The sequence below is a fragment of the Onthophagus taurus genome, chromosome 11 (assembly GCF_036711975.1).
Source record: "Onthophagus taurus isolate NC chromosome 11, IU_Otau_3.0, whole genome shotgun sequence".
Lineage (NCBI taxonomy): Eukaryota > Metazoa > Arthropoda > Insecta > Coleoptera > Scarabaeidae > Onthophagus > Onthophagus taurus.
In genome coordinates, this window is record NC_091976.1 from 16,800,245 (window position 1) to 16,824,488 (window position 24,244).

Sequence of the window (24,244 nt, forward strand, 5' to 3'; positions counted from 1 at the left end):
CAGGAAAAAGATCAGGAGATCCTACTATAACTGACTTGCGTGAACTACGTTATAACCCAAATGGTACAGTTGAATTTAAGCTTCGACACACTGATGACTGGCAGCCTCTCCAAATTAGAGGTAACAAAAAGGTACCTTTAGGCATACCATTTAATGGGATATCACAACTATATCAAGAAAAATTGAAAAATAAACAAGAAAAGTTTCAACATATCCAGACATTAAAAACCATTATGCTGTCTGATTACCACGCATTCTATGATAACTTGCAGCATCTTTAAAATTTTGTTTTTCATAGTAAGCTTTACGCAATTCATTTTGAGTTTACTCGTAGTACAGTTTGTTGTCGAGTGCTTAGTTACATGTTTAATTTTAAGTAAATTTATGCTAGTTCTAAGAAATATATTTTTTTTATATTTTCTTGAAGTATCTTTGTGTTGAATTTCAAATAAGTAAACACTGATCATCAACAAAACCATTTCTTTTATTTTTTTCACCTTTTTGTAATGATCTTGTGACCTCGTATCTCCAGATACTTTGAGATTTAATGGAAAAACCTCGTAACTCCATTATAACACCTTAGTATTGTATGGATTTTTAAAAATATTGATGTGTGATAAACTAGCTACTTACAGTTATACATATGAATAGAAACTGTGCTTGTTGAACAAACTGTAAAGATAGATACATTTATTTGTTTCCTACAAATTTTGTCATTTGGGACTTACGAGATTTGCTAATTAAGGAGACGATATGTAGTTGATTTCAAATTTTTTTGGGTTATATGATAAGAAAATATATGATTGGAAAAGCGAAATTTGGAGTATTTATTTAGAATTCTTGAGCAATTTTATGGGTGACAAGCGTTTTACGATATCTCGACTCGTTTTTGTGAAATCAATCTTTAAAGTTGACATAAAAAATATACTTATTCATATTGCTATTTTTAATATCGAGTTCAAAAAATCTTTTCTCAGTTATGTATGAAGTTAGAAAAATAAAATTTCTTCTTCCAATGGCGTTATAGCCCAGATTGAGCCTTAATCTCCTTCAATTTATGACTAAAAGAATTCCTTACTCGAAGCAACTCCGAAGCATCCCTCTTTATGTTATCTTGCCATCGCGTTCGAGGTCTTCCCCTTTTCTGGTTTGTGGCCAGTTGATCTGATTACACTTTTAGGAACTCTGTCTTTCATCTATTCGTTTCATGCGTCTAGCCCACTGAAATCTTCGGATTTTAACCAGTTTCACAACATCCAGTATATAAAGGTTCTTGTATAAATCTTCCACTCCATGATCATATCGAATTTTCCAAGTCGCCTTCGTTTAGATAAGATTTTCTTTAATAACTTCAAATGTCAAATGCTGCTAATATTTCTAACCCAACCCAAGCCAACCCAACTCAACCGGTCTTATCAAAGTGATAGGAAGAAATTATATATAAAAGTTGTCGCGCCTTATTTCTTTTGTCAATAGTCTACTTGCTTTCCCCGTCATACCAGTCATTTCTCTTTACTCCATCTTGAGTTTTACCTCTTCGGAAATATTTTGCAGCATCATTTTAACGGTTGTCCAGTCAATATCTAGTGATATCATTTTCTTCACCTCAATTTTTGTGTATTGTATTTCTTAGCTTTGTCAGTTGTTTTCTGTTTAGCTTCACCAATCCTTTCTCGCAGTTTGATTATGGCAACATAGTGGTCAGAGTTCGAAGCAGCTCCTCTGCAGCTTCTTATGTCTGTGATACTAGAATATGATCTACTATCCACTATAACATGATCAATATGGTTGATTATTCTTTCATCTGGTGACACTTACATTTCTTTGTGGATGCTTTTGTGTGGAAATGAAGTATTTCTTACACGTAGATTGTTACTTGTAGCAAACTGTACTAACTTCTCTCCATTATTATTCGTTTCTTGGTGCAGACTATGTCGACCAACATATTCCAGGCATATTCTCTTCCTCTCAATCTACTTATACATTGAGATCTCCGATTATCTATTTGATATCTTTAGCCTGGACTTTACCTAATTCCTTTTCTAGCAGTTCATAAAACTACTCTTTGTCTTCCCCGGTATTCTCCTCAATTGTACTTTCGCGTTGACTACAAAAATAAAATTTGCATTTTATTGGTGAAGATCAAATAGAGATATCGAAAAAGAACTCCTCAATGAGCACTTTTATAGTTTGTCTCATATTTCTCAGCTTCGATCATTCTTTACTTTTAAAACATTCCATGACAAATTTGATTGCTATTATTAAAAATATCAAATACGAACAAATATCAAGATCATTATCAACAACTAATAAGCAAAACCATAAACAACCATAAATATAAAATAAACTGCATATATGTTCAGTAGTAATTTTTTAGAGATTTTTTTATAATATTCCTTTATAAGTAAGAAACACTGAAAAATTCCACCAGTAGAAAACAAGCTCATTGCTCGATACCAGCAACATGTCTTTTATTTACTGTATTTTCTTGATTATAATTCCAGTTACGTGCAAAAGTATTGACGAGACAAAATGTCTTAACATTCCCTTAATAAAAGATTTTGATATTCGAAAGGTTTATTTATAAATCGCGTTTTTCTCCGAAACATTTTTAAATCATTCTTTTTGTAATAGATGGTTGGTAATTGGGTTTTACACGAAGCAGCAGACGAGGAAGAGGTTTTAAAAAAATGTATTTATTACAAAACGAGTCTTGATGCAAACAAAGGGAATACTACATATATAGTAAAACGAATTTGGGAGAAGTACGGTGAAAATTATTTTCAAATTTTAAAATTAATACACTTTATTTGTTTGTAGTAACTCAGATTCGTTTAACATGTACCCAGTTAATAACACATCAAAATTCGTTACTGAATGGTTGGGGCGTAAGTATATATGTTCAGAGTAATGCGTTCTACTTTAAGGTTAAATATTTTTAGAAATAAGAATGACATGGTTGGTTGCTACTGATTACAATAATTATTCTATTTGGTATGTTTGTTATCCAGAAAATCCACAAAACAGTTAAGTACTTATATATTTAATCAACAATAATTTTAATCGCTGCTTAATTATTAGGTGCTTTTGGAATTTCTACCAGACTTTTTACAATTAATAATAATGTTATGCAAAAAGCTAAAGAACTTGTAAGAAAAATTGGATTACATAATTTACTTCCGAGATTACAAAATATTAATCATGAAAATTGTTTTAAGCAATACAAGATTTGAAGTTGTAATCAATGAAAGAATAATAAACAAAAATAATTTGTTATATTTTATTAATTCATGATTAAACATATGTCATTGTACGAATTATATTGTTTCAATCGGAGCTCAAAAGTGTTTGTAGTGTCCACCGTATTTTTATTGCAATGATACTTGATACAAATTGTTTTTGTCTTTTACCTCACAAAGCACATCTTCGTTGCTCATGTATTAAAATTTTCAAATGATGCTTATCGTCAAACTTTAAGTCAAAGCTCACTCATCCACCTAACAGTTTATTCATCCACATTTCCGTTCTTAAGTAATTCAGATACTTAAATGGATCTGAGAAAATTACACTCACGTATAAGACAACATTATTTCGTAATATTTCCTGCGGCTCAGTTATTTAATTTCATGACAATCTCATAACACGACAAACTGCACAAAAAGGATGATTTATCAATATTCTTATTGTACTGTAATAGATTAACTAAATGAGTCTAAATGAATATATTCTTAGTTATTATGACATATGTAACCCGAGATGGCTTGCGACCGAGACGTTACTTCAATACTGCTTTGGCATTAAGAGTCAGAATAACACAAGAAACAAAAAGAATTTTGAAAAGACCATAGAGGAAGAATAAGAATAAGTAAAGAAAGAAAAATAGAAAAGAAAAGCAGAAAATAATAAAAATAGGAGCCATTCTTCATCGTTCCTGGCTCATTTATTATCATTAAGTTATTAAGTAATCTTAAAAGTCTGCTCATTGCAGCAAGGCAGAAAGTATAAAACTATTCAACAGGTTAGGCACACAATACGTAAACGATTTTTTTTAAATCTCTGGGCGATACTGTGGTATTGTTAGCGTATGTTTTTGCCTAATATTTATGTTGTGAACGTCTGTCCTAAAAGTAATTTTTTTAAACAAATATGGAGGAGATTTATTAGTTAAGACCATATGGTAGGAACAAGCAGGTTAGCAGGGATAATTAGTAAAAAAACGTGAAATTGTAAGTAAATTTTTCCAACACCTGCAAAATTTTTAATTTTAGTTATATTTACCTGCATTGAGGTTCATATTCTTAGAAAATAAGTTATTAATCTAAAATGAAAAACTTTTTGATACCAGATGAAAATTGAAATGGCTACACGTCCCGCAATTGGAGAACTCTAGGTACGACGTCCAGCTGACAGCAGAGCATAACTTTGTTATTTTTCGATAAAATCATACAAAAAAAATCACAAAAGTTGCTCGAAATATAAACAAAATAATGTTAAAATTTGATTAAATTCTAATTAATTCTTCGTACCCAAAAAAAATCCTAAAAAATCAATGAAAGTGAGCCTCCTAATGTGGTTTCCCCCCTTAATGTATGAGAGATTTTCTCATATTTTGTTTTTGAACTCTTTGTACTCTTGTTCCGTGGATACTGTCAATAAACAGTTCGTACAAAACATCTCCGTAATTATACATTGAGAGAACCACGACATCACATAAACGTATTCAGAGTTTCACCTCCAATAAGTGTCTACTATTCTAAAGCATTGTTAACGTTATAAATACACGACGCAGAAGATCACCGCATATGTGAACACCAAAATTCCCAACCCAACCTCTCAGCAACTTACAAAATATCACAGCAATTCATACACTCAAAGTGTCAGTAATCGCACCCAAGACTCTCCGGTTATCAAAGGCCATCACCGATGACTTCGTAAGATTAACAGTTAAGCAGTGCTTATTAGCCATATCCAAGTGTTTTAGTAATGTTTTAGTCCTGTGCGGTCTCATTGGTCTCATTTACTATGCTTTCCAGATAAATAAAACTTGGAACTGCTTCAATTTTATCGTCCCCAATCGTCCTGTTTAGTGCTAGCCTGTGTGCTGTCTTCAGGCCCATCTCTTTCTTTTTATATATACTTATACGTAACCCTACACTATGTGCAGTCTCCTTCAGTTCGTCATAGCACTCCTTCATTCGTTGTTTGGATCTTCTCGTTATGACGATGTCATCTGCGTATACTGTTGATTTTGTCTCTTTATACATAGTGCTGCTATTCTGATCTATTTACAACTTATAAAATGATCTTCTGTAGCGGTATATTAAACAATATAGAAGCGAATACATCCGGCTTATCGTAGGTCTTCCCTGATATCAATACATTCGCTGTACCTACTCTCCACTTTGATTATACCCTTCAAGTTGGTCATCACCATAGTGTCAGATTTACTAATTTAAAAGGAATTCCTATTTTCTGCATCACCTGCATGACTCTATATAGATAGTGCATCTCAATCAATAGTGTCATAAACTTGCGTAAAGTCTATGAAGATATTAAATAGAATGATATCGAATTCTCATGCTTTTTAAATTACCTATCGGCCCGTTAAAAAAAACGATCTGTGGTGGATCTGCCACCTCTAAAGCCACCTTAGTATACCTAAGCCTTAGTATATCGGTTAGGACTTTATATGTGGTTTCGTCAGTTATGCTTATACCCATTTTTATGTAGGCAATCTGTAGGCATCTACTCAGCCTTCCAGATTTTCACCATAAGTTGATGTATGACCACCATGAGCTCCTCATCTCCATACTACAGTAGCTCTGGTGCCTTATTACGTTTTAGCATCTTTATGCTACATTTTACCTCATTCAAGCTGGAAAAAGATTCGCAAAGGAGCCCCTCAAAATACTGCTTCTAGCTATCCAGCAACTAATCTGTATTTACCAATATATCATCTTTCACGATCCTACACATGGCTTGGCAATTATTATTTATTATTACTGCCTAGGCTGGTATATGTTACCAGTTTTCTTTATACTACAACATAGAAATTTCTGTTAGGAGTCTGTTTCTTATCTTAAAATTCTGGTGCTGTGTTTAGTAGTTGTTGCTTTTTCCGCCTGCAAATGTGATTTGGGTCGTTGTATCATTCTTTGTCGCGCCTTGTTTCATTTGTCATTAGTCACCTTGCTTTCCTTGCCATTCCAATCGTTCCTCTTTACCCCTTCTAGAGTTCCAACTACTTCTTCGACAATATATTACAGCATCGTTTGTTTAATGGTTGCCCTGCAAGAATCTATTGACCTCATTTCTTCCTCCTTAACTTCCAGGTTTCGTAGTTGTTCCCTAACTCTAGGCTTATAATTAAGTTGGGTTTCCAAATACATTTGTTGTATATTGTACTTCTTAGCTTTGTCAGCTGCTTTGTTAGCTTGCAGCAAACTATACTAACTTCTCTCCACTGTTATTCGTTTCTTGGTACAGACTATATCGGCAAACTATATGGGAGTATTCTTCCTCTCTACCTACTTATGCATTGAGATATCCGATTATCAATTTGATATCATTAGCTTGCACTTTAGCAAATTCGTATTTATTACCACTTCCATCACGACAATATATTGTATGCTGCCCTGTTGTCAAGGCCATCTTAATTCTTGCAAAGCCGTGACATCCAGTCTGTACTTATCATTTCCATAAAGTATGTTTGCGAGCGCTCCAGCTTGGTACAGGATCCGTCTGCCGTAATCGTTTCCGAGAAATCCGTCCTGTCCAAGACACATTTGTTGGTCTTATAATTGGTGTTTTTTTTTTGTGGATCGGAGGATCATTTTTCCTGCACTCCATTGCCCTGACCTTACCTTTCACCGAGGTTAGTTACTCACTCTACAGAAGTTTATTCAGATTGATAGGTTGAGAGACATTATGCCTCCTCCTTCAAAACTAGCCATTGCTGAAAATTGAAAAAAAATTTCTCAATGAACAACGTCTCCACCTTTACACGTTGCCTGCCATGTGGCTGGATGTGCCATAAATAATTTTTTGTAGACTTGGTACAGATATTGTGCCACTGGCAATTTTTGATAAACTATGGTAGTGGTCCAGGAGATCCAAAATATAAATAGACTGTGGCAGTTAATGTGTTAACGAAAGTTTGTCTCATATTTTAACGTCAAAAACTTCAGTTTCGATCATTCTATACTTTTCTAAAACATTCCATGATGAATTTGATTGCTATTATTAAAAATATCATATCAAATACGAACAAATATGTTGTTGTTTACTTTTGTTAGATCATTATCAACAACTAATAAGCAAAAGCATAGAATAAATTGCATATATTTTCAGTACATGCTCATATTTTTTAGAGATTTTTTATCACATTCCTTTATAAGTAAGAAACACTGAAATATACCACCAGTAGAAAACAAGCTCATTGCTCATTATCAACAACTAATAAGAAAAACCATAAATATAGAATAAACTGCATATACTATATATGTTCAGTAATTGTTTAGAGATTTTTTTATCACATTCGTTTATAAATAAGAAACACTGAAAAATTCCGCCAGTAGAAAACAAGCTGATTGCTCGTTACTGCCAACATGTTTTTTATTTACTATATTTTCATGGTTATAATTACAGTTACGTGCAAAAGTATTGACGAGAAAAAATGTGTTAACATTCCCTTAATAAAAGATTTTGATATTCGAAAGGTTTGTTTATAAATCACGTTTTTTCTCAGAAACATTTTTAAATCATTTTTTTATAATAGATGGTTGGTAATTGGATTTTACACGAAATGGCAAACAAGGAAGAAGTTTTAAAAAAATGTATTTATTATAAAGCGAGTCTTGATGTTAACAAATCGAATACTACATATATGGTAGAACGTATTTGGGAGAAGTACTACGAAAATTATTTTAAAATTTTAAAATTAATACATTTTATTTGTTTGTAGTAACTCAGATTCGTATAACATGTACCCAGTTAATAACACATCAAAATTCGTTACTGAATGGTTGGGACGTAAGCATATATGTTAAGATTAATACGTTCTACTTTAAGGTTAAATATTTTTAGAAATAAGAATTACATGGTTGGTTGCTACTGATTACAATAATTATTCTATTTGGTATGTTTGTTATCCAGAAAATCCACAAAACAGTTAAGTACTTATATTTAATATCTCTCTTATATTTAATCAATAATATTTTTTATCGCTACTTCATTATTAGGTGTTCTTGGAATCTCTACCAGACAATTTACAATTAATAATAATGTTATGCAAACAGCTAAAGAAATTGCAAGAAAAATTGGATTACATGATTTACTTCCGAGATTAAAAAATATTAATCATGAAAATTGTGTTAATTAATAAGTACAATAAGATTTGCAGTTTTAATCAATGAAAGATGAATAAACAAAAATACTTTGTTATATTTTATTAATTCATGGTTGTAAACATATTTCGTTGTATTGTTTCAATCGGAGCTTATAAGTGTTTGTGGTGTTCATCATATTTTCATTGCACTGATACTTGATACAAATTCTTTTTGTCTTTTGCATCACAAAGCACATCTTTGTTGCTCATATATTGAAATTATTATAAAATATTGGTTATCGTCACACTTTAAATCCAAGCTCACTCATCCACCTTACAGTTTATTCATTCCTATTTCCCTTCTTGTAAGTAATTCAGATGCTTAAATGGATCTGGGAAAATTAGTCACGGAAAGCTACGTAAAAGATAACATCATTTCGTAATATTTTCTGCAGGTGAGTTATTTAAATTCATAACACGACAAACTGCACAAGAAGGATGATTTATCAATATTCCTATTGTACTCTAATAGATTAACTAAATGAGTTACCTTGATAGCTCTCAATTTTTAACTATCTTTATTGTACCCACTCGGTAACAACAAGAATATAAGCAAGAATATATTCTTAGTGACCGAGACGCTAAATCAATACTCCTTTGGCATTATGAGTTACCATTGTTGTGGTTCGTCCGCAAGCAACCTCGGGTTGTATTCTTGATTGTTATGAAATATCTAAGCCGAGGTCGCTTGCGGCCTAGGCGTTACCTCGGTCATTCTTTGTTTTTAACAGTCACCACTACTTCAAGCACCACACTTGTAGCATCATAGTAGCAACAAAAATACAACCCAAGACCGCTTGTGGTTAAGATATCCGCAAGCGAGCTTGGCGTATGTTCATAGTTGTCGTAAAAATATAAACCGAGGTTACTTTTGGACGAGGTGTTGCAATTAATGTTGTATCTGCCCAAAACTGTGGGGAGTGCCACAGGCCTTGCTTTCAAGGGCCGACTACTTGGAGAAGTCTAGGTGATCATGACTGGAAAATTGATCTAGACTACTACTGAACCATCTTAGCTTTGTGCGCGGCCGCTGAGTTCTGTTGGAATTCCACAGGAATTTCATTAAAGTGGTTCTGGCAGTTGATCTTGACCCACTGATCCATAAAAATTGCCCAAACCATGACCTGAGCCGCATGTCCCTTTCGGACAACGTTGCGACTACACTAATTCGCTTTCTGAACCGTTCGCGTGAGAATTCTGTCGTTTTCACTGTTGAATGTTTGCTCAATCGTGAATAACTTCTCGTCAGTGAAGAGGACGTCTTTCAGCTCTACAGGTGAGAAGTGTTTCACAAGTTCGCTACATCTCTGAACCCAAATGGCCTTCTTCTGTTTCCTCAAAATATAAGATCCAGACACGCTTGACCAGGGTGGGAGTAATGGCAGTCTTTGGTCTTCCATTTCTGTGACGAACCTCGATGCTATCGGTCCCCCGATCACGACGGATTGTGCATTGCAGTTTTGTTGCATCCTTAAAGAAGACTCCAAGGGTGTGCTTGTATCATGTAAGTATGTTGATACACAAGAAAAGTGTTGTAGTAGTCATAGCAGCAGGACTTTTACTACTGATATTATTTGCTTGTCAGCGAAATCGTTTTTTGTTTTTGTTCATTGCAATAGTCATTTGAACATTTTTCATTACCATGTTAAAAAGGCAGCAACTTAGACAATGTTTTAAATCTGTAAGAATTTCGGAACGAGTATCACCTAAACTTTCATCATCTAAAACAACATTTCCTAATCTATGTTTCGCGGAACACTAATATTTGGCAGTTTTTCGAAAAAAATGTGAACAAAACTAATAGCCTATGACCACTATTGCACTTTCTATGCTGGGATTTCTATTGCGTGCATTTTAAACCTATGGATTACAATTTGAAACACGATGTAGCAAGTACTTCTAAGTATGTAGTAAATAACCGAAAATATGCATTAACAATATAAATGTCCCAGGTGTACAATAAAATTCTAGCCAACGAATCACCTTGATTACAAAGTAAAAGTACCAGATTTCTTTAAGATACTAATTAACTCCCTGGAAATCCATCAATTGATGAAAATTACTAAACCATGGTTTCGAATTCCTCATCTTCCTGCTAATCTAGAAATATGCCAGAGTGCTACGAATTTGGATGAGTCACTAGATGTTGCAGGTCTTTCGGTTTTACTAGCATTTGTACACAATGTAAATAACATCAATACAGAGGATGCACAAAAATATCAATATGTTTAAGAAGTATTTTATGGTTATAAAAATGAACCATGTAAAATCAAGACCATTACAATCCAGATCATTTAAAATTTTGTAAAGAAAACTTTATTACATACCGAAGTAAGACCCAAATTAATGAATGAAACACACCTGATCTAACAGTACTTCGAAATACCTAACAACCAATTGGACACATGTGTGGAAAAGCTGCTGAGGAACGCAAGAAACATTCATAAAAACCGTTCAAAGGATGACAGAATAAATCACTGGTCACTTACATCAAATTTTCAAGAAGTCGAAAGAAGGAAGGAATATGGAAAGAATTTAAGACAAGGAAATGTTATGAGATACTTCTTTGTGTGTGAAACCTGACGTGAACCTGAAAACATTATAAACGAACATGAATTCGAGAATAAGTTACATCTAGTTCAAAATCAGCTTTTCTGATTACATTTCTTTCTCAGTTACGTTCTATGTATTTCTGTTTGGTTCTACATTACTATGTTACCACAACTGTTTGAATCATTTGATTTTTCAAATAAAAAAAGAACTATTGCCGCATCTGGAAGTAAAAGTTCTTTATGAAAATAAAAAATTAAGTTTCTTTATATTTTATAAATGGTATAATAATTGAATCAATCTTTTATGCTCTTTTTCTCCAGGCTCAGATAGATGACTGTTGGAGATTTATGATACGTCGTCAATATGATTTTATAGATTTATCGCCACGTTTTAAGTAAGATTAATTTAATTATGTTTAGATACATTTCAAACAGGTATAGAAACTTATTTAAGTTGTCGAATAATTCTATTAAAGTCATTAATATCTACTAATAACACTGAAAATTCGCTGTAAATGTCAAATAAAATTTTATTTTTACAATAATTAAGAATTGTTACACTATCTTTAAAAGTTTATATTGAAAGCGTAGGTACGATGACAAACACAACCCAACCACTTTTGCTTCAAAAAGTTTTATAAATAAATCAAATATTTAGTTAATCCTCTTTTTAAAAATAACTGGTAGACCAGTTTTGCTAGTTAAAACAATTTCACCACATAAATCAATTTGATGATCATCGATTGGATGCACTGTATAATTTCTGATGATGTAGCTAAGTAAAAATTTCGATTCGACAATTTTATTGCAACTATTTTACCTAAAAAATTAATAAAAAAAATAAGATATTAAGTGAATTTTATTATTTCTAATATTCTTACCTATACAATCTCGCGGTCCTAATGAAAAAGGAAAATAAGCATTTGCTGGGATATTGGAGGCATTTTCTGGAAGAAATCTTTCCGGTTTAAACTCCGCGGGATCATCAAAATTTGAATAGTGGGAATCGATTATTGAAAATATAATATCGATATCACCAGGAACAATTTTACCACCTATAAAAATAATTAATAAAAGAAATCGTTACTTTTCAATTAATTTACCAATTTCTGTTGAATTAAATAGAGCCCTAAAAATAAAGGGAACTGGAGGATAAAGTCTTAAACTTTCTTTTATAACGCATTCAGTAAAAGTCATTTGTTGGATATCCCTAAACTCTGCACACACATTCTTATCGGTTCCTAAAATGGAAATATATTCCTGGTAAATTTTTTCTTGCAATTCAGGTTTTTTAGCAAGTTCATAAAGAGCAAAACCAGATGAAGCTGAAACGGTATCGGAACCCTACAACAAAAACGTTTTAAAAAACAAAAATAATAAACCAACAGCAAAATATTACAGCAACGGCTAAAGTCCGAATGTTTTCTAAAATCCTATCATAGCTCAAATTAGATTCTAAAAGTAAATCAACAAAATCCTTTCGATCACTTTTTCCCGATGTATTGTTCTTTTTTAATTCAATAACTTGTTTTAATGTACTTTCAATGAATTTCTTGGATTCAATAGAAGTATTAGTCCAAATTTTATAATTTTCGGTTAATTTAAATATGCTATCAATCATTTTCAGAGGAGAGTTAATTCTATCATAATACACCCCAAAAAATGTTCTCAAAGATTTCATGTAACGGTTTACACGATCATCTTGTTTACTAATATCTTCATTAAGTAATAAATCTAGAAAAAAAATATTTATAAGAAAATAATGAAAAATAAGAATTAAAATTATAAAAATTAGCTTTATTCAGAAATCGATACTAAAATACTTATATTAATGATGAAAATATTATTAAAAATGTTTCATTCCTAGTCATAAGATAGAGGATAGACTAGTTTCAACTAGATTTTGACCCGAACCACCAAAGATTAGAGGTTACCAGATCGCAGTTAGAGGCCACTTTACGAATGATGATAATTTGTCTGTCCTAGAGTAGTTTACCATCATGCCTGCACATGCAAGCCAAAATAGGCGAGGATTCTTCATTATGTAGGGATTCTCGCGTATTAAACATAAGAATGGTGCATACAAAGAAAATTTTCCTTGCCATCGGCTTAGTGCGAGCATACAACCAAGTCCTTTACTCGAAAAATTCAACCCATCGGAAAATATTCATATCCGAAGTTAACATAAGAATATCAGAATAAATCTTAAGCAACTGTACGAAAATTAGCTTAACCTACTTTGCAGGCGTACGCAGCACTAATGTTTCACCTCGCGTAACGACTCCAATTTCGCAGTTGGAGCAGCCATAGAATAATATGCTGATAGAGTATGTCAACCACTGGGTTTCTTCTATATAAAGTGCTGGCAGAGAAATATTATGTACAAAAAACGACGATTTGGCAGAATTCTTGGAACCAGATTCAATTTTCAACCTAAAGAGGGTAACAATCTCAGGAATCAACGATCTTTCATACTTTACATATTCATTCGAACAACATGCAATTCTTGTTATGTGACGTATAAAATCGGATTTTAAGAAATGAGACCGGTATGTTTACACGCTTGAATTCGCCTGAAATTTTATGCAAGTATCGTGGTCAAGTACCAAAAATCGTTGGGTGCGAGCTTGTTGGCCTGTCATAGAGTTAAATAAGACTGCTCTATATGACTGTGGTTGGACCTATGACATACGAAGCAGCAGCCTGGTATAGGAAATTTTGACAGACTTCAGTTATCACTAAACTTTCACGAATTCAACGAGTAGCTGGATTGGAATCTCTGGTGCGATAAGCACAACGCCAACTCCAGCAATGGATGTTCTGCTTGGCCTATCTCCTTTGCATTTTCATATAAAAAAAGTGGCTAAAACTACCATTTACAGATTTAAGCAATATGCTCAAATCTGTTCCGACATGTCCTACCAATGAGCTGTGGATGACATCGTAAGCATTGATACTGTGCTATCAATGCCGTCAGATCTGGCGGGATCACTATCAATGATTAATGCACGATACCAGATTGGACTGCCGTTCAGGCATAAAAACAAAAATTCTCTGGGTCAGGCAGATATTTGCATGTGCACAGATGGATCAAAAATGCCGGAAGGAGTCGGGGTAAGAGTATACTGCCAGACACCTCGGATTAAGCAAGCTTACAGCCTTGGTACGTACTGTACTGTATTCCAGGCAAAAGTATTTGCTATTGACATGGGTGCTAAAATCCTTCTTGAGAGAGGGGTGAAGAACATGACAGTACAATTTTTTCTCCCCAGGCTCTGCAGGCTGTGAAAACGGTGTCGGCTCTGGAGAATGACTAAAAGAACATTAAACATACTGAGTTGTGATAACAGAGTTTCTCTGATCTGTCGCGGTGCAAGGTTGGTCAGTTCGCCTACCTGATATGTAATTTGTGTAATGTAATGTATTGTAAAAGTCTTAAAAGAGTTGCTAAAAAAGTATCTTTTCATTCAATGCAAAATTGTCATGTTGTATGAGGAAGTTACAAATCATTGCAACGTATCGCTAAGAATTCGCGTCGCAGTATATTTTGCCTTCGTCCTCTTTTCCTTCTTTCAGGAGGCGTATCCCCTGTTTAGTTTAGCACTTCTTGTGATGTTGACTGCCAATTGTCATTGGCTGTCGGAATTCATCCAGTTGACGTGCTGGTTCCATTCTCTCTTTTTCTCCTTATCCATCTTACCACGTCATCTGTTTTGCACTTTCTTCTTATGGGTGTATTTCTTTACCTATCGATTAATGTGTATCCCGTTATTACTCTTAGGGTCTTCATCTTGACTGTTCTTAGAATTCTCTTTGTTACTGATGTTTCAACTTTTGTTTCCGCACCATATGTCATCACTGGTCGCACACGTGTTTTATATATTCTCGACTTACAATCTACATATACTTAAGTGTTTGTTTTTCCAAAGCTTGGACTTGTTTTTGTCACTTCATTTTCCTGAAACAATCTTGTGGTTTTGCAAACAGTTTGAATGACCTGGTTCGTTCGATGATGTTATTTTCTATTACCAGTTTGCGTTTCCTTTACAATAGTTATGCATTTGATGTTATCTATAGGAATTTTCATAATTAACATGCCGAATTTCCATGCTGGTTTACTAAAAGATTGTAACATTCTTTGGAGGTCACCTTCTCATTCCGCAATAAGTACTGCGTCGTCTGTATAACATAGTGTATAATCCTGTATTTTTACAACCTTTATCAATTCACTGTCACCTTGAAGAATGCCTGTAGCAGTTCGGAGATGTTGTTTAGGGTGAAGTTTATTTGCATACATAAATTCTATGTATTCTTTTGACATATTGCTGTTTTCCAGGATCGTGATAACATCTTTTAGTTGCACTCTATCAATTACTGGTTAGATCCACAAAGCAGAAGTCAGCAAGGGTGCTATACTCTATAGATTTTTCTACCAGTTGTCCAAACATGAACAGTGCATCGATGGTAGATTGCTTTCTTCGCAAACCCTGTTGTTTGTTAGCCATTTGTATTATTGAGGCCTTCTTGCCCGCAATGAACTTAGTTAAAGGTTTTACGGAGGAGTTTAGTAATGTGATCCTACGGTAGTTTGCTGGATATGTTTTTTTTCTCTTTTTATAAAGATGAGGTGTTTTTCCATTCTTCTGGACTCATTGTCTTTTTTATTTTGTGTGGTTTCTATTTCTGCTTTAAATGAGTTTTCCGTATCTGCGTATTTTCTTCAGTTACTGACTTTAATTGTATTGTTTAGTTTGTTTCTCGTTTCATTGCCCCACAATACTTTCCATACACGTTTTGTTTAATTATGCACAAATTGATAAATAAAATTGTTATGAACATTATTCTAATAATTGTTCTGAACGGATACCAAGATATCGATTCTTAAACTGAAAATTGAGTTTTGAATTGATGATTGCAAAATCAACCTTTGATTTAAAGTGAATTTAGAAAATTTAATCCAATTATATTAATATTGTTTTGTTTAAATTATTTTGTGAATTCAAATTAAAGATTATATTTTTTGCATAAATTTCAACGATAATAACATTATCGTTGAAATATTCTTTGTATATTTAATCAATGCCATGAAAGAAGATTGTGCAACAGAAATTTGCATACTTTAATTATAAAACTATTTATCTATCTGATATTGACCTTCTTTCTTTCTGTTCTTAATTCATGTAGATCGCAGGTCCAAAGTTGAATCAATTTTTTTCTCGATTATCTTTTAAGATTAAGAGATCAACTTAATGGTACATTAATTAAAGTTAAATCTTTAATGAATTTTTAAAAAAATGTACGTGTTATGAACTTTAATACTTAAATACTATTTATTTACCGTAAACAATATTTAATCCATGACGTAATATTAGTACTTGCAAATCAACTGGTTTATTTAAATTTTCGTTTATCGCTTCGCTCAATTTAATAGCGTGTGTTTTGAACGTTGATATATAATCGATGATGAATTGGTTGTTGAAAACGTGTGAAAACGTTTTTCGTTCTTGTCTCCATAAACTTACTAAAAATAAATATTTTTAGATTTGTTCTATTCTTAAAACTTAAAGTTATTTAGTGATTGGTATTAATTACTATCGCTCATAAGGGGTAATCCATCTCCTACAAACGTTCGTAATAAACCAAAATATCCCGTTTTGTTAACGTGTTCTTTCGATAATAAAATGTTCTTAACAAATTTTCCATCGGAAACGAGAAGAGATGGTCTAAAAGGTTTTATCCAAATTTTAACAACTGGACCATATTTCTTGCTTAAAGAAACGAAGAATTCATAAGTATCTAAAAAAAATATACCATATTTAACACCAATAAAACAATTAAAATATAAAATCGAAAACTTACCAGTTGTTGATTTTGGTAATAACATAAATTTGATTAATTCTAAGGGTGTTGGCCCAGGATAATCATCAAGTACTTTGTATTTATTTACTTGATAAAAATAATACAGTATTGTAATAAAAAGTAAAAGTGTAAAGGGTATCACAAACATTTTCGCTAAAATTTCTATGATTCAATTGAGCAAAGATTAGAAATGAACTGATTATGTCTATCGCTTTTTGGCGATATTATTTCTATTTAGAAAAAGAATTTATTGAGAGTTATCAATAGATGCTAAAGTTTGACCTTTTTAATTAAATTTTAAGCGAAAATGTATCAATTTCAAAATGTTTGATTAAAAATAAATTTTATGCAGTCATAAAATAAAATATCGTCAGCACATTTGTGTATTTTCTGTTCATCTTGTACTTGCATAAAATTTCCACTTTAACATTCTAGGATAATTAGTGTATCAATTACCGAATGTGATACTTCTGTTGATACCAGATACAACACTGACCATGATTGGTGAGATTTCTGGTCACCGGTAAATCATTTCAAACGATAGCACTTAGTTATCGCCTTGGTCATTCGCGATCGTATAAAAAGTACAAAACTGTAAAACTGAAAGCGATATTGTCAAAAAAAATGGATGTATTGGAATTTCTTTTAGAGATATTGGTAAACACGTTCAAATCATGGCCCCTCCAAACAACGATCCAAATGTTGACTACAAATCTATTTTTGTTGATTTAGAATCTAAGGAAAAAATATCAATTCTTTACCTTTTACCAATTCTCGTTTAGGAGAACGTTTAACAAATGGCACTAAATATTCCCAACCCCACAATATTTCAAAATTCGAATATTACCTCACTATATAATGTATAGTTTTATTTAACACAATTATTTGCGGAATATATTACTAGGTTCTCAAACTAATTTCTTCTATCGCCCACTTTGAGAATCAAATAGTTTCTAGCGTCCGTAGTATATTATATTCTAGTAACGAACTGTTCTATCTGATGCTTTTTAACAAGTTTATTGATATCAGGCTCGAATTTAGTCAAAAATAACCGTAAATACAACCGTTGTAGCAGAGTTGCCACAGCATTAATCGACCACAATCCTGGGTTGTTACAATTGCGGTATTGGCTTTTGTAACCAAAATTGTTGGTAGCCGTTTTTAAATATGAATTTTATTTCCTCATTTGTTATCAGCTCTATTAGTTCTTCTTCCAGCTGGGATGATCCTGCTGTGTTAACATTTGAAAAAGAACCCAACACCCTCTGGTATTTCCAATTTAAAATGTCCTGGAATCGTTCTTGGATATCACTGTGAAGATTTTCCAAATGTTGACAGTAAACAAGCAAATCTTCGTTGTTAAAAGATGCCACTGATAAATTAGGGAAATTGCGAAACTCACGCCTGCCAATATTTTTCTTATGTAAAAGCAGTTTGGCTACGAAAGCGGCAACGACATTTTTTGTTTTAATCAAGTTTAAGTCATCACTTCGAAGTTAGAGATTGATATCATTAAACAATTTACACAAGTCTGCCAAGTAAAATATTATTCTTTGATGTGATGAGGTTGTCGTGTCACTCTGTGTCTTTGTTTTCCAAAAACACTATCACAGGGTTAAACCGATTGTAAATACGAGTCAAACAAGTACCTGTTCATAGACAACGCACTTCTGTGTAAACAACACCGGTTAAAATCTTCGTCAATACCAACACAAAGCTGTTTAAATAATCTGTCATTTAAAGAGCTGTTTCGGATTTTATTGACTGCTTTGATGACATGTTGCGGTGATTGAGACAGCCATTCACTCAAATTCCTCGCAACCAAATGTTACCGATAGATAACGCATTGTACAGCGAGCACTTCTAGCACTTTATTTTTTAAGTATGCTATGAACCATTTATGACACCATGACACCCATCCATAGCAGCTGATATAATATTCTGATATATTATAAGGGAATTTCCTTCTCACCATAAAACTTTTCTAGTGTATTAAATATTGTCACTCCTTTTGTATCTGTCTCTAAATTTCTAGCAAACAATAGTTCTTGAGATGTTTCTTGACATCGATCGGTAAAGTGGGCACATCCAACTGAATTGAAAATTGACTAGTCTTCATATGGTTGCACAATGACTCTTCGATCTTTTCAGCCATCTCATCAACTGGTCTTGTGTGTGCTTTTCCTGTTTGAGCAATTAACAAAGAGATTTTGTACGAAACTCTAAGGGCGTCATTGTCTTGATTAAAAGCCGCTGAAAAATGTTTTGAGACAGTTGGGTGATTTGCGTACTTGTTTTTCAGTTCTTGAAAAAAGACCACATTCTAATCTTTTTTATCAAAATGCATTTTGTTCAAATGATCTTGTAACCTCGAAGGTTTCATCGCCTCATTTGAAAACGTTTTTTGGCAAACTAGGAACTTAAGCGAAGAGGGATTTGTGGGATTTTCTAAAAATCACCAATAGAATGGGTTACCTAGCATTTTCCATGTGCGGCTGATTTGTCATAATGTTCCCATGTCGATTGATCCCTATCTATGAAATCTATGTAGTGTTCCTTTTTATAGCAATGCTCTGCGACTGCCGATTGCTCGATCTTATATAGTCGGATATGCTCCTTGATGCGGCACTAGATGTTCGATCACTGACCTCTTTTGTTATGGAATATGATGGGACGTAGCTTGTAGATACCTGTTAGTGTGTCTGCTTCCGATACACTCCCAGTTCCATGCCTCTATCTGTCTTCATTGTGACCAAAACTTCCAGGAAAGATAACTGTTCGCAGCAGATTCGGTGTCCATAATTTATTTATTTTATTTATTTATTCATATTCGGGACAAGTACAGAAAAAAATCCTAAAAAAGTGTCCACTACAATAATATAAAAGAAGGCTACCTTGAGGTACACCAGATGTAACAGGAGTAAAACTAGATATGAAATTATTTACTTTCACTGCTTGAAATCTCTTAGATATATAGGACGAAATCCATAGAGACAGCCCGTTAGATAGGTTAAGCTTGTTCAGCTTATCCATAAGAATTGGACGATAGTTGCACACAAAATGTCTGCTACCCGATTTAAAGACTGGAGTTATGAAGGCTTTTTTCCATTCAGAGGGAAAGACTGAATTTTCAATAAATATATAATAAAATAATAAATAATATAATAAATTTGATCATGGGGTATTGCAAGGTTAGGTGGTCTAAGACTTCCTGGAGACACTCTTTTCCATGGTGCCAGATCACAAAGGTGTCATCCATATAACGAAGCTAGAAGAAGACACCCCTTCACATTGCTTGTAGAACTCTCCCTTCCACCTAAAATATGTGAATACTAAACAGTACTCCACTCGCCCAGGAACATACTTTGGTAAGCCTTCCAGGATGAGTTTCTGGCGAAAATCATCAATGGCATATTTGACTGGTACTTTGATAAATGGAGATTCCATATCGAAATTTAATTATCAGGATATCCTCGGATCTAACTTCATACTTTTGATTGATTCCACTCTATTTCTACTGTGATTTTTGAGGTTCTTGTAGGTTGAATTTCTCGTGTTTTTGCCCTGTTGTACTTTTCTCATTCGCTATTTTTGCTCCGAGTGGTCGAAATCGTCGTTAATACCTCGTCTACTTTTGACCTCTATTATATGAGGTTGAAGTTTTACATCAACAATGAAGTGATCTGGCATGTTAAGTCTGTGATCATCTGGATGATCTATCAGGATAATCTTAATATTATATTTTCGAGTGGATAAATTGAAGTTCCCTTTCATATTTAAGAACATAATGTGCACATGAAACTGTAATTAAACAATTGAGCATCAGCTTACATAATCCAGGATTGTATGCTCTAAAGTCTCCTATGAGGATTTTTATTGTATTCTCTATAAACAAGAAGCCTGTGCCCAGTGTGTGTTCCGATGGGCTACACTTATAAATGTTTATATGATTGCGCTTCTCCATCGTTCCAGATTCCGTACATCTCGTCTCTTGGAGGACGATGACGTAAAGTGCATCCTTGTCAGTTTGTCTTACTAGGTTCCGTAGTGCACCCAGGCTGCGCAGAGTCCTTATATTCCAAGTCGCAATTCGAGTTTCCTCAATATATGATGTATCTTTTTAATAAAAAGATTTCCTTACTAGTGTCTTTTACAATGAATGGTAAAGCTTTCAACTGGTATAACTTAGCGTAAGCTATTGAATGTAGTTCATTTCTAAGTTTGGGGAGAAATTTGTACCTTTTGGTTATGAATGAACGGTTTTCGAGAAAATCAACCAGTACACTAAAGGTGTCGATGAATTAATTGGAATAAACATATAGGTATACTGTTATGAACTTACTATGGGCATCGTCTAGCGATTGCAGAGTTTAAGATGTTGGAAAATCTTTGATATACTACAAGCAGTTTGCATTTTCGTTTGATTGTGAAGGTTGTCAGGAATTTGACTTATTCAGAGGAAAAATGACTTAGGTGATTTACTTTAATCAGTTTTTGATCCCAGTTATTTAGAAACATGATGCCTTCAAATATTCCTTGAAACATCCAATTTTATTGGTTAGATAAGAATATTATAAAGATTTTTATTGTTTTATTAATAAATTTTTTATAACAGCATGTCATAAATTGAAGTGAACATTTAAAATTCCGATTATTCGATTATTCTTCTTTTAAAAATAACTGGTAATCCATTTTTGCTTGTTAAAACCACTTCACCAGCTATATCTGCTTTATGATCATTGATTGGATGTAATGTAAAATGCCTCACAATATAGCTAATTAAAAATTTAACTTCAGCAACTGCAACTATTTTACCTAAAAATGTTAACGAAAAATTATAAATAAATATTTAGTGAATATGTGAATTGGTTACCTATGCAATCTCTTGGTCCCAACGAAAATGGTAAATAAGCATTTGCTGGGATTTTGGTGGAATTTTCTGGAAGAAATCTTTCGGGTTTAAACTTTGTGGGGTCTTCAAAATTTAAATAATGAGACCCGATTATTGAAAAGGTTACATCGATGTCACCCGGAAGAACTTTATCATCTAAAAAAATTTTTATTAAAAAGCTGATCTGCTAGAGAATTAATTTACCGATTTCTGCCGGTTTAATTAAAGTTCTAAATATAAATGGAACTGGAGGATAAAGTCTTAAACTTTCTTTCATAACGCAATCAGCAAAACTCATTTGTTGAATATCCCTAAATTCTGCAAAAACCTTTTCGTCGAACCCTACAATCGAAATGTATTCCTGAAAAATTTTTTCTTGTAATTCAGGTTGTTTAGCAAGTTCATAAAGAGCAAAACCAGTTGCAGCTGAAACTGTATCGGAACCCTTCAAAAAATAATTAAAAACTAATATAATGTAACAAGAGCAAATAATTACAGCAACAACAAATGTTCGAAGATGCGCTAAAATTCTATCATAACTCAAACCAGATTCTAAAAGTAAATCAATAAAATCTTTTCGAAAACTTTCATTCGGCGATTTATTTTTTAATTCGACAACTGTTTTTAAAGTACTTTCAATAAATTCCGTAGCTTCCTCAGAACATTTGTTCCAAATTTTATAATTATTGGTTAATTTAAATATGTTATCGTTCATTTTCAATGGGGAATTGATTCTATCAAAATAAACTTCGAAAAATGTTTTCAAAGCTGTGCTATAACGATTTACACGATCATCTTGGTTACTAATATCTTCATTAAGTAATATTTCTAGAAAAAAAAATTTTTTTGATGCATAAATACTTATTGTATTTTTTACCATAAACAATGTTTAATCCATGTCTTAATAACAACATTTGCAAATCAACGGGTTGATTTAAATTTTCATTAATCGCATCGCGCAGTTTAATGGCGTGTGTTTTAATTGTTGATATATAATCGATGTTGAATTGATTATTAAATACGTGTGAAATCGTTTTTCGTTCTTGTCTCCATAAATTTACTAAAAAAAAAATTTTTGACTTCAATATCTAAATAACAATAAGAGATGTTAAGAGGTTATTTAGAATTTTAGATAACTCAGTGTAAAACGTAATTACTATCGCTCATAATGGGTAATCCGTTTCCTATAAATGCTTCCAATAATTCAAATAAACTCGCTTTATTAACATGTTCTTTCGATAATAAAATATGTTTAATAAATTTTTCATCGGAAACGAGGAGAGTTGGTTTAAAAGGTTTGATCCATATTTTAACAACTGGTCCATATTTGTTGTTTAAAGAAACGAAGAATTTATAAGAGTCTAAAAAGAATATGTTTCAAAATAAAATTAAATCACAAAATTAAGAACTTACCAACAGTCGATTTCGGTAATAATACAAATTTTAATAACTCTAATGGAGTTGGTCCAGGATAATCATCAATTATCTTGTACTTACTTACTTGATAAAAGCAATAAAGGCTAATAAAAAATATTAAACCCATAACAAGTATCAACAACATTTCGGATATATTTGTTAAAACACAACTGAGGAAAGATTAAATTTCAAGTATTTTTGATATCATATATACAACTGATCAGAGTTATTAATAGCAAATTGTTTGACCTTAACATTTTATCATATTTAAAACTACCTTTGAATTTTAATTAAATATAAATCGCCTTGATAATTTGCAAGACTAGTTTTAAGCTAATTTAATTTTAATTAATTCAAATGAAAACAAATAAAATGAAATTCATCTTCTTTCGCAAAATAGTTCGTTTTATGAAGTGTACACTCGTGATCTTTTTAAATGAAAATTAAAGAATGATGGCTAGCTCGAAGTCGGGTTGGTTTACTTTGAAACCCTGCGCAAGGCTAAGGGGCCGGAGTAATCACGACGGCCAAAGCAGGTAGAGAAGGAGTAATTTAGAATTTGTCACTACGGGATTTTTAAATAGGTTTATTGTAATAGAAACCAGCTAAATATTCGATTAAATTATCAAAAATAGCATAATAAATTATTTAATGTATTATGTCTTATTAAAAAATGATTTTTGGAAAACAAATAAAAATTAAATCAATTAAAAGGTCTCTTTATTATTATTAATTTAAAAATAGTCTCTTTATTTCGAGGGTTGTAAAATGACACAAAGGCGGCATTTTTACTTATTTGCGGGAACGAGCGCAAGACAAAATATAAATAAAATAAAATAAAAAAATAGTTAACTGGTTTGTATACAAAATACTGACATTTATTATTAAACAAATCTTAATACTTTATAATGTTCAGGTGGTGTGTTTTGAAGCCGTATGTTTTCATTCAGATTTGGTAGAGATACCATAATTTAATTGGTTGAAATATAGAAAAAATTAAAACGGAGCAAAAAAACAAAAAACTTTTAGTGACAAAACGTTCTACGTTTTTTAACTTTTGATAAAAGACGTTTTGAATCACACTGTAATAATATTAATAATTAATCAGTATTAATATCTTAATATATTATCATCATGAAA

General features: G+C 32.5%; 4 protein-coding genes across 5 annotated transcripts; 2 read left to right on the top strand and 2 right to left on the bottom strand.

Moving 5' to 3' along the window:
• Positions 1-2,441: 2,441 nt before the first annotated feature.
• LOC111420357 (uncharacterized) lies at positions 2,442-3,317 on the top strand. Its single transcript, XM_023053334.2, has 5 exons — positions 2,442-2,575; positions 2,635-2,765; positions 2,821-2,888; positions 2,943-3,026; positions 3,082-3,317. The coding sequence occupies exons 1-5, from the start codon at positions 2,465-2,467 to the stop codon at positions 3,231-3,233; spliced, it is 546 nt and encodes a 181-aa protein (XP_022909102.2). The 5' UTR covers positions 2,442-2,464; the 3' UTR covers positions 3,234-3,317.
• A 4,186-nt stretch (positions 3,318-7,503) lies between these two features.
• Positions 7,504-8,465, top strand: LOC111420354 (uncharacterized). Its single transcript, XM_023053327.2, has 5 exons — positions 7,504-7,718; positions 7,778-7,908; positions 7,964-8,031; positions 8,086-8,169; positions 8,241-8,465. Exons 1-5 carry the CDS (start codon positions 7,608-7,610, stop codon positions 8,378-8,380), a joined length of 534 nt encoding a protein of 177 aa, XP_022909095.2. The 5' UTR covers positions 7,504-7,607; the 3' UTR covers positions 8,381-8,465.
• Positions 8,466-11,450: 2,985 nt separating this feature from the next.
• On the bottom strand, positions 11,451-17,015 carry LOC111420358 (cytochrome P450 4c21-like). The gene is made up of 7 exons (XM_023053335.2): positions 16,798-17,015; positions 16,531-16,734; positions 16,277-16,459; positions 12,338-12,672; positions 12,042-12,282; positions 11,820-11,993; positions 11,451-11,758 (listed from the first exon to the last, which is right to left on the bottom strand). Exons 1-7 carry the CDS (start codon positions 16,943-16,945, stop codon positions 11,640-11,642), a joined length of 1,404 nt encoding a protein of 467 aa, XP_022909103.2. The 5' UTR covers positions 16,946-17,015; the 3' UTR covers positions 11,451-11,639.
• A 4,324-nt stretch (positions 17,016-21,339) lies between these two features.
• LOC111420356 (cytochrome P450 4c21-like) lies at positions 21,340-23,262 on the bottom strand. Of its 2 annotated transcripts, XM_071200229.1 has the most exons (7): positions 23,102-23,262; positions 22,846-23,049; positions 22,566-22,748; positions 22,185-22,516; positions 21,893-22,133; positions 21,671-21,844; positions 21,342-21,612 (listed from the first exon to the last, which is right to left on the bottom strand). In XM_071200229.1, exons 1-7 carry the CDS (start codon positions 23,247-23,249, stop codon positions 21,449-21,451), a joined length of 1,446 nt encoding a protein of 481 aa, XP_071056330.1. In that variant the 5' UTR covers positions 23,250-23,262; the 3' UTR covers positions 21,342-21,448. The 2 variants fall into 2 exon arrangements, with proteins under 2 accessions (XP_071056329.1, XP_071056330.1); XM_071200228.1 differs by having other exon boundaries at positions 21,340-21,612; positions 21,893-22,516.
• Between the last annotated feature and the right edge of the window lie 982 nt (positions 23,263-24,244).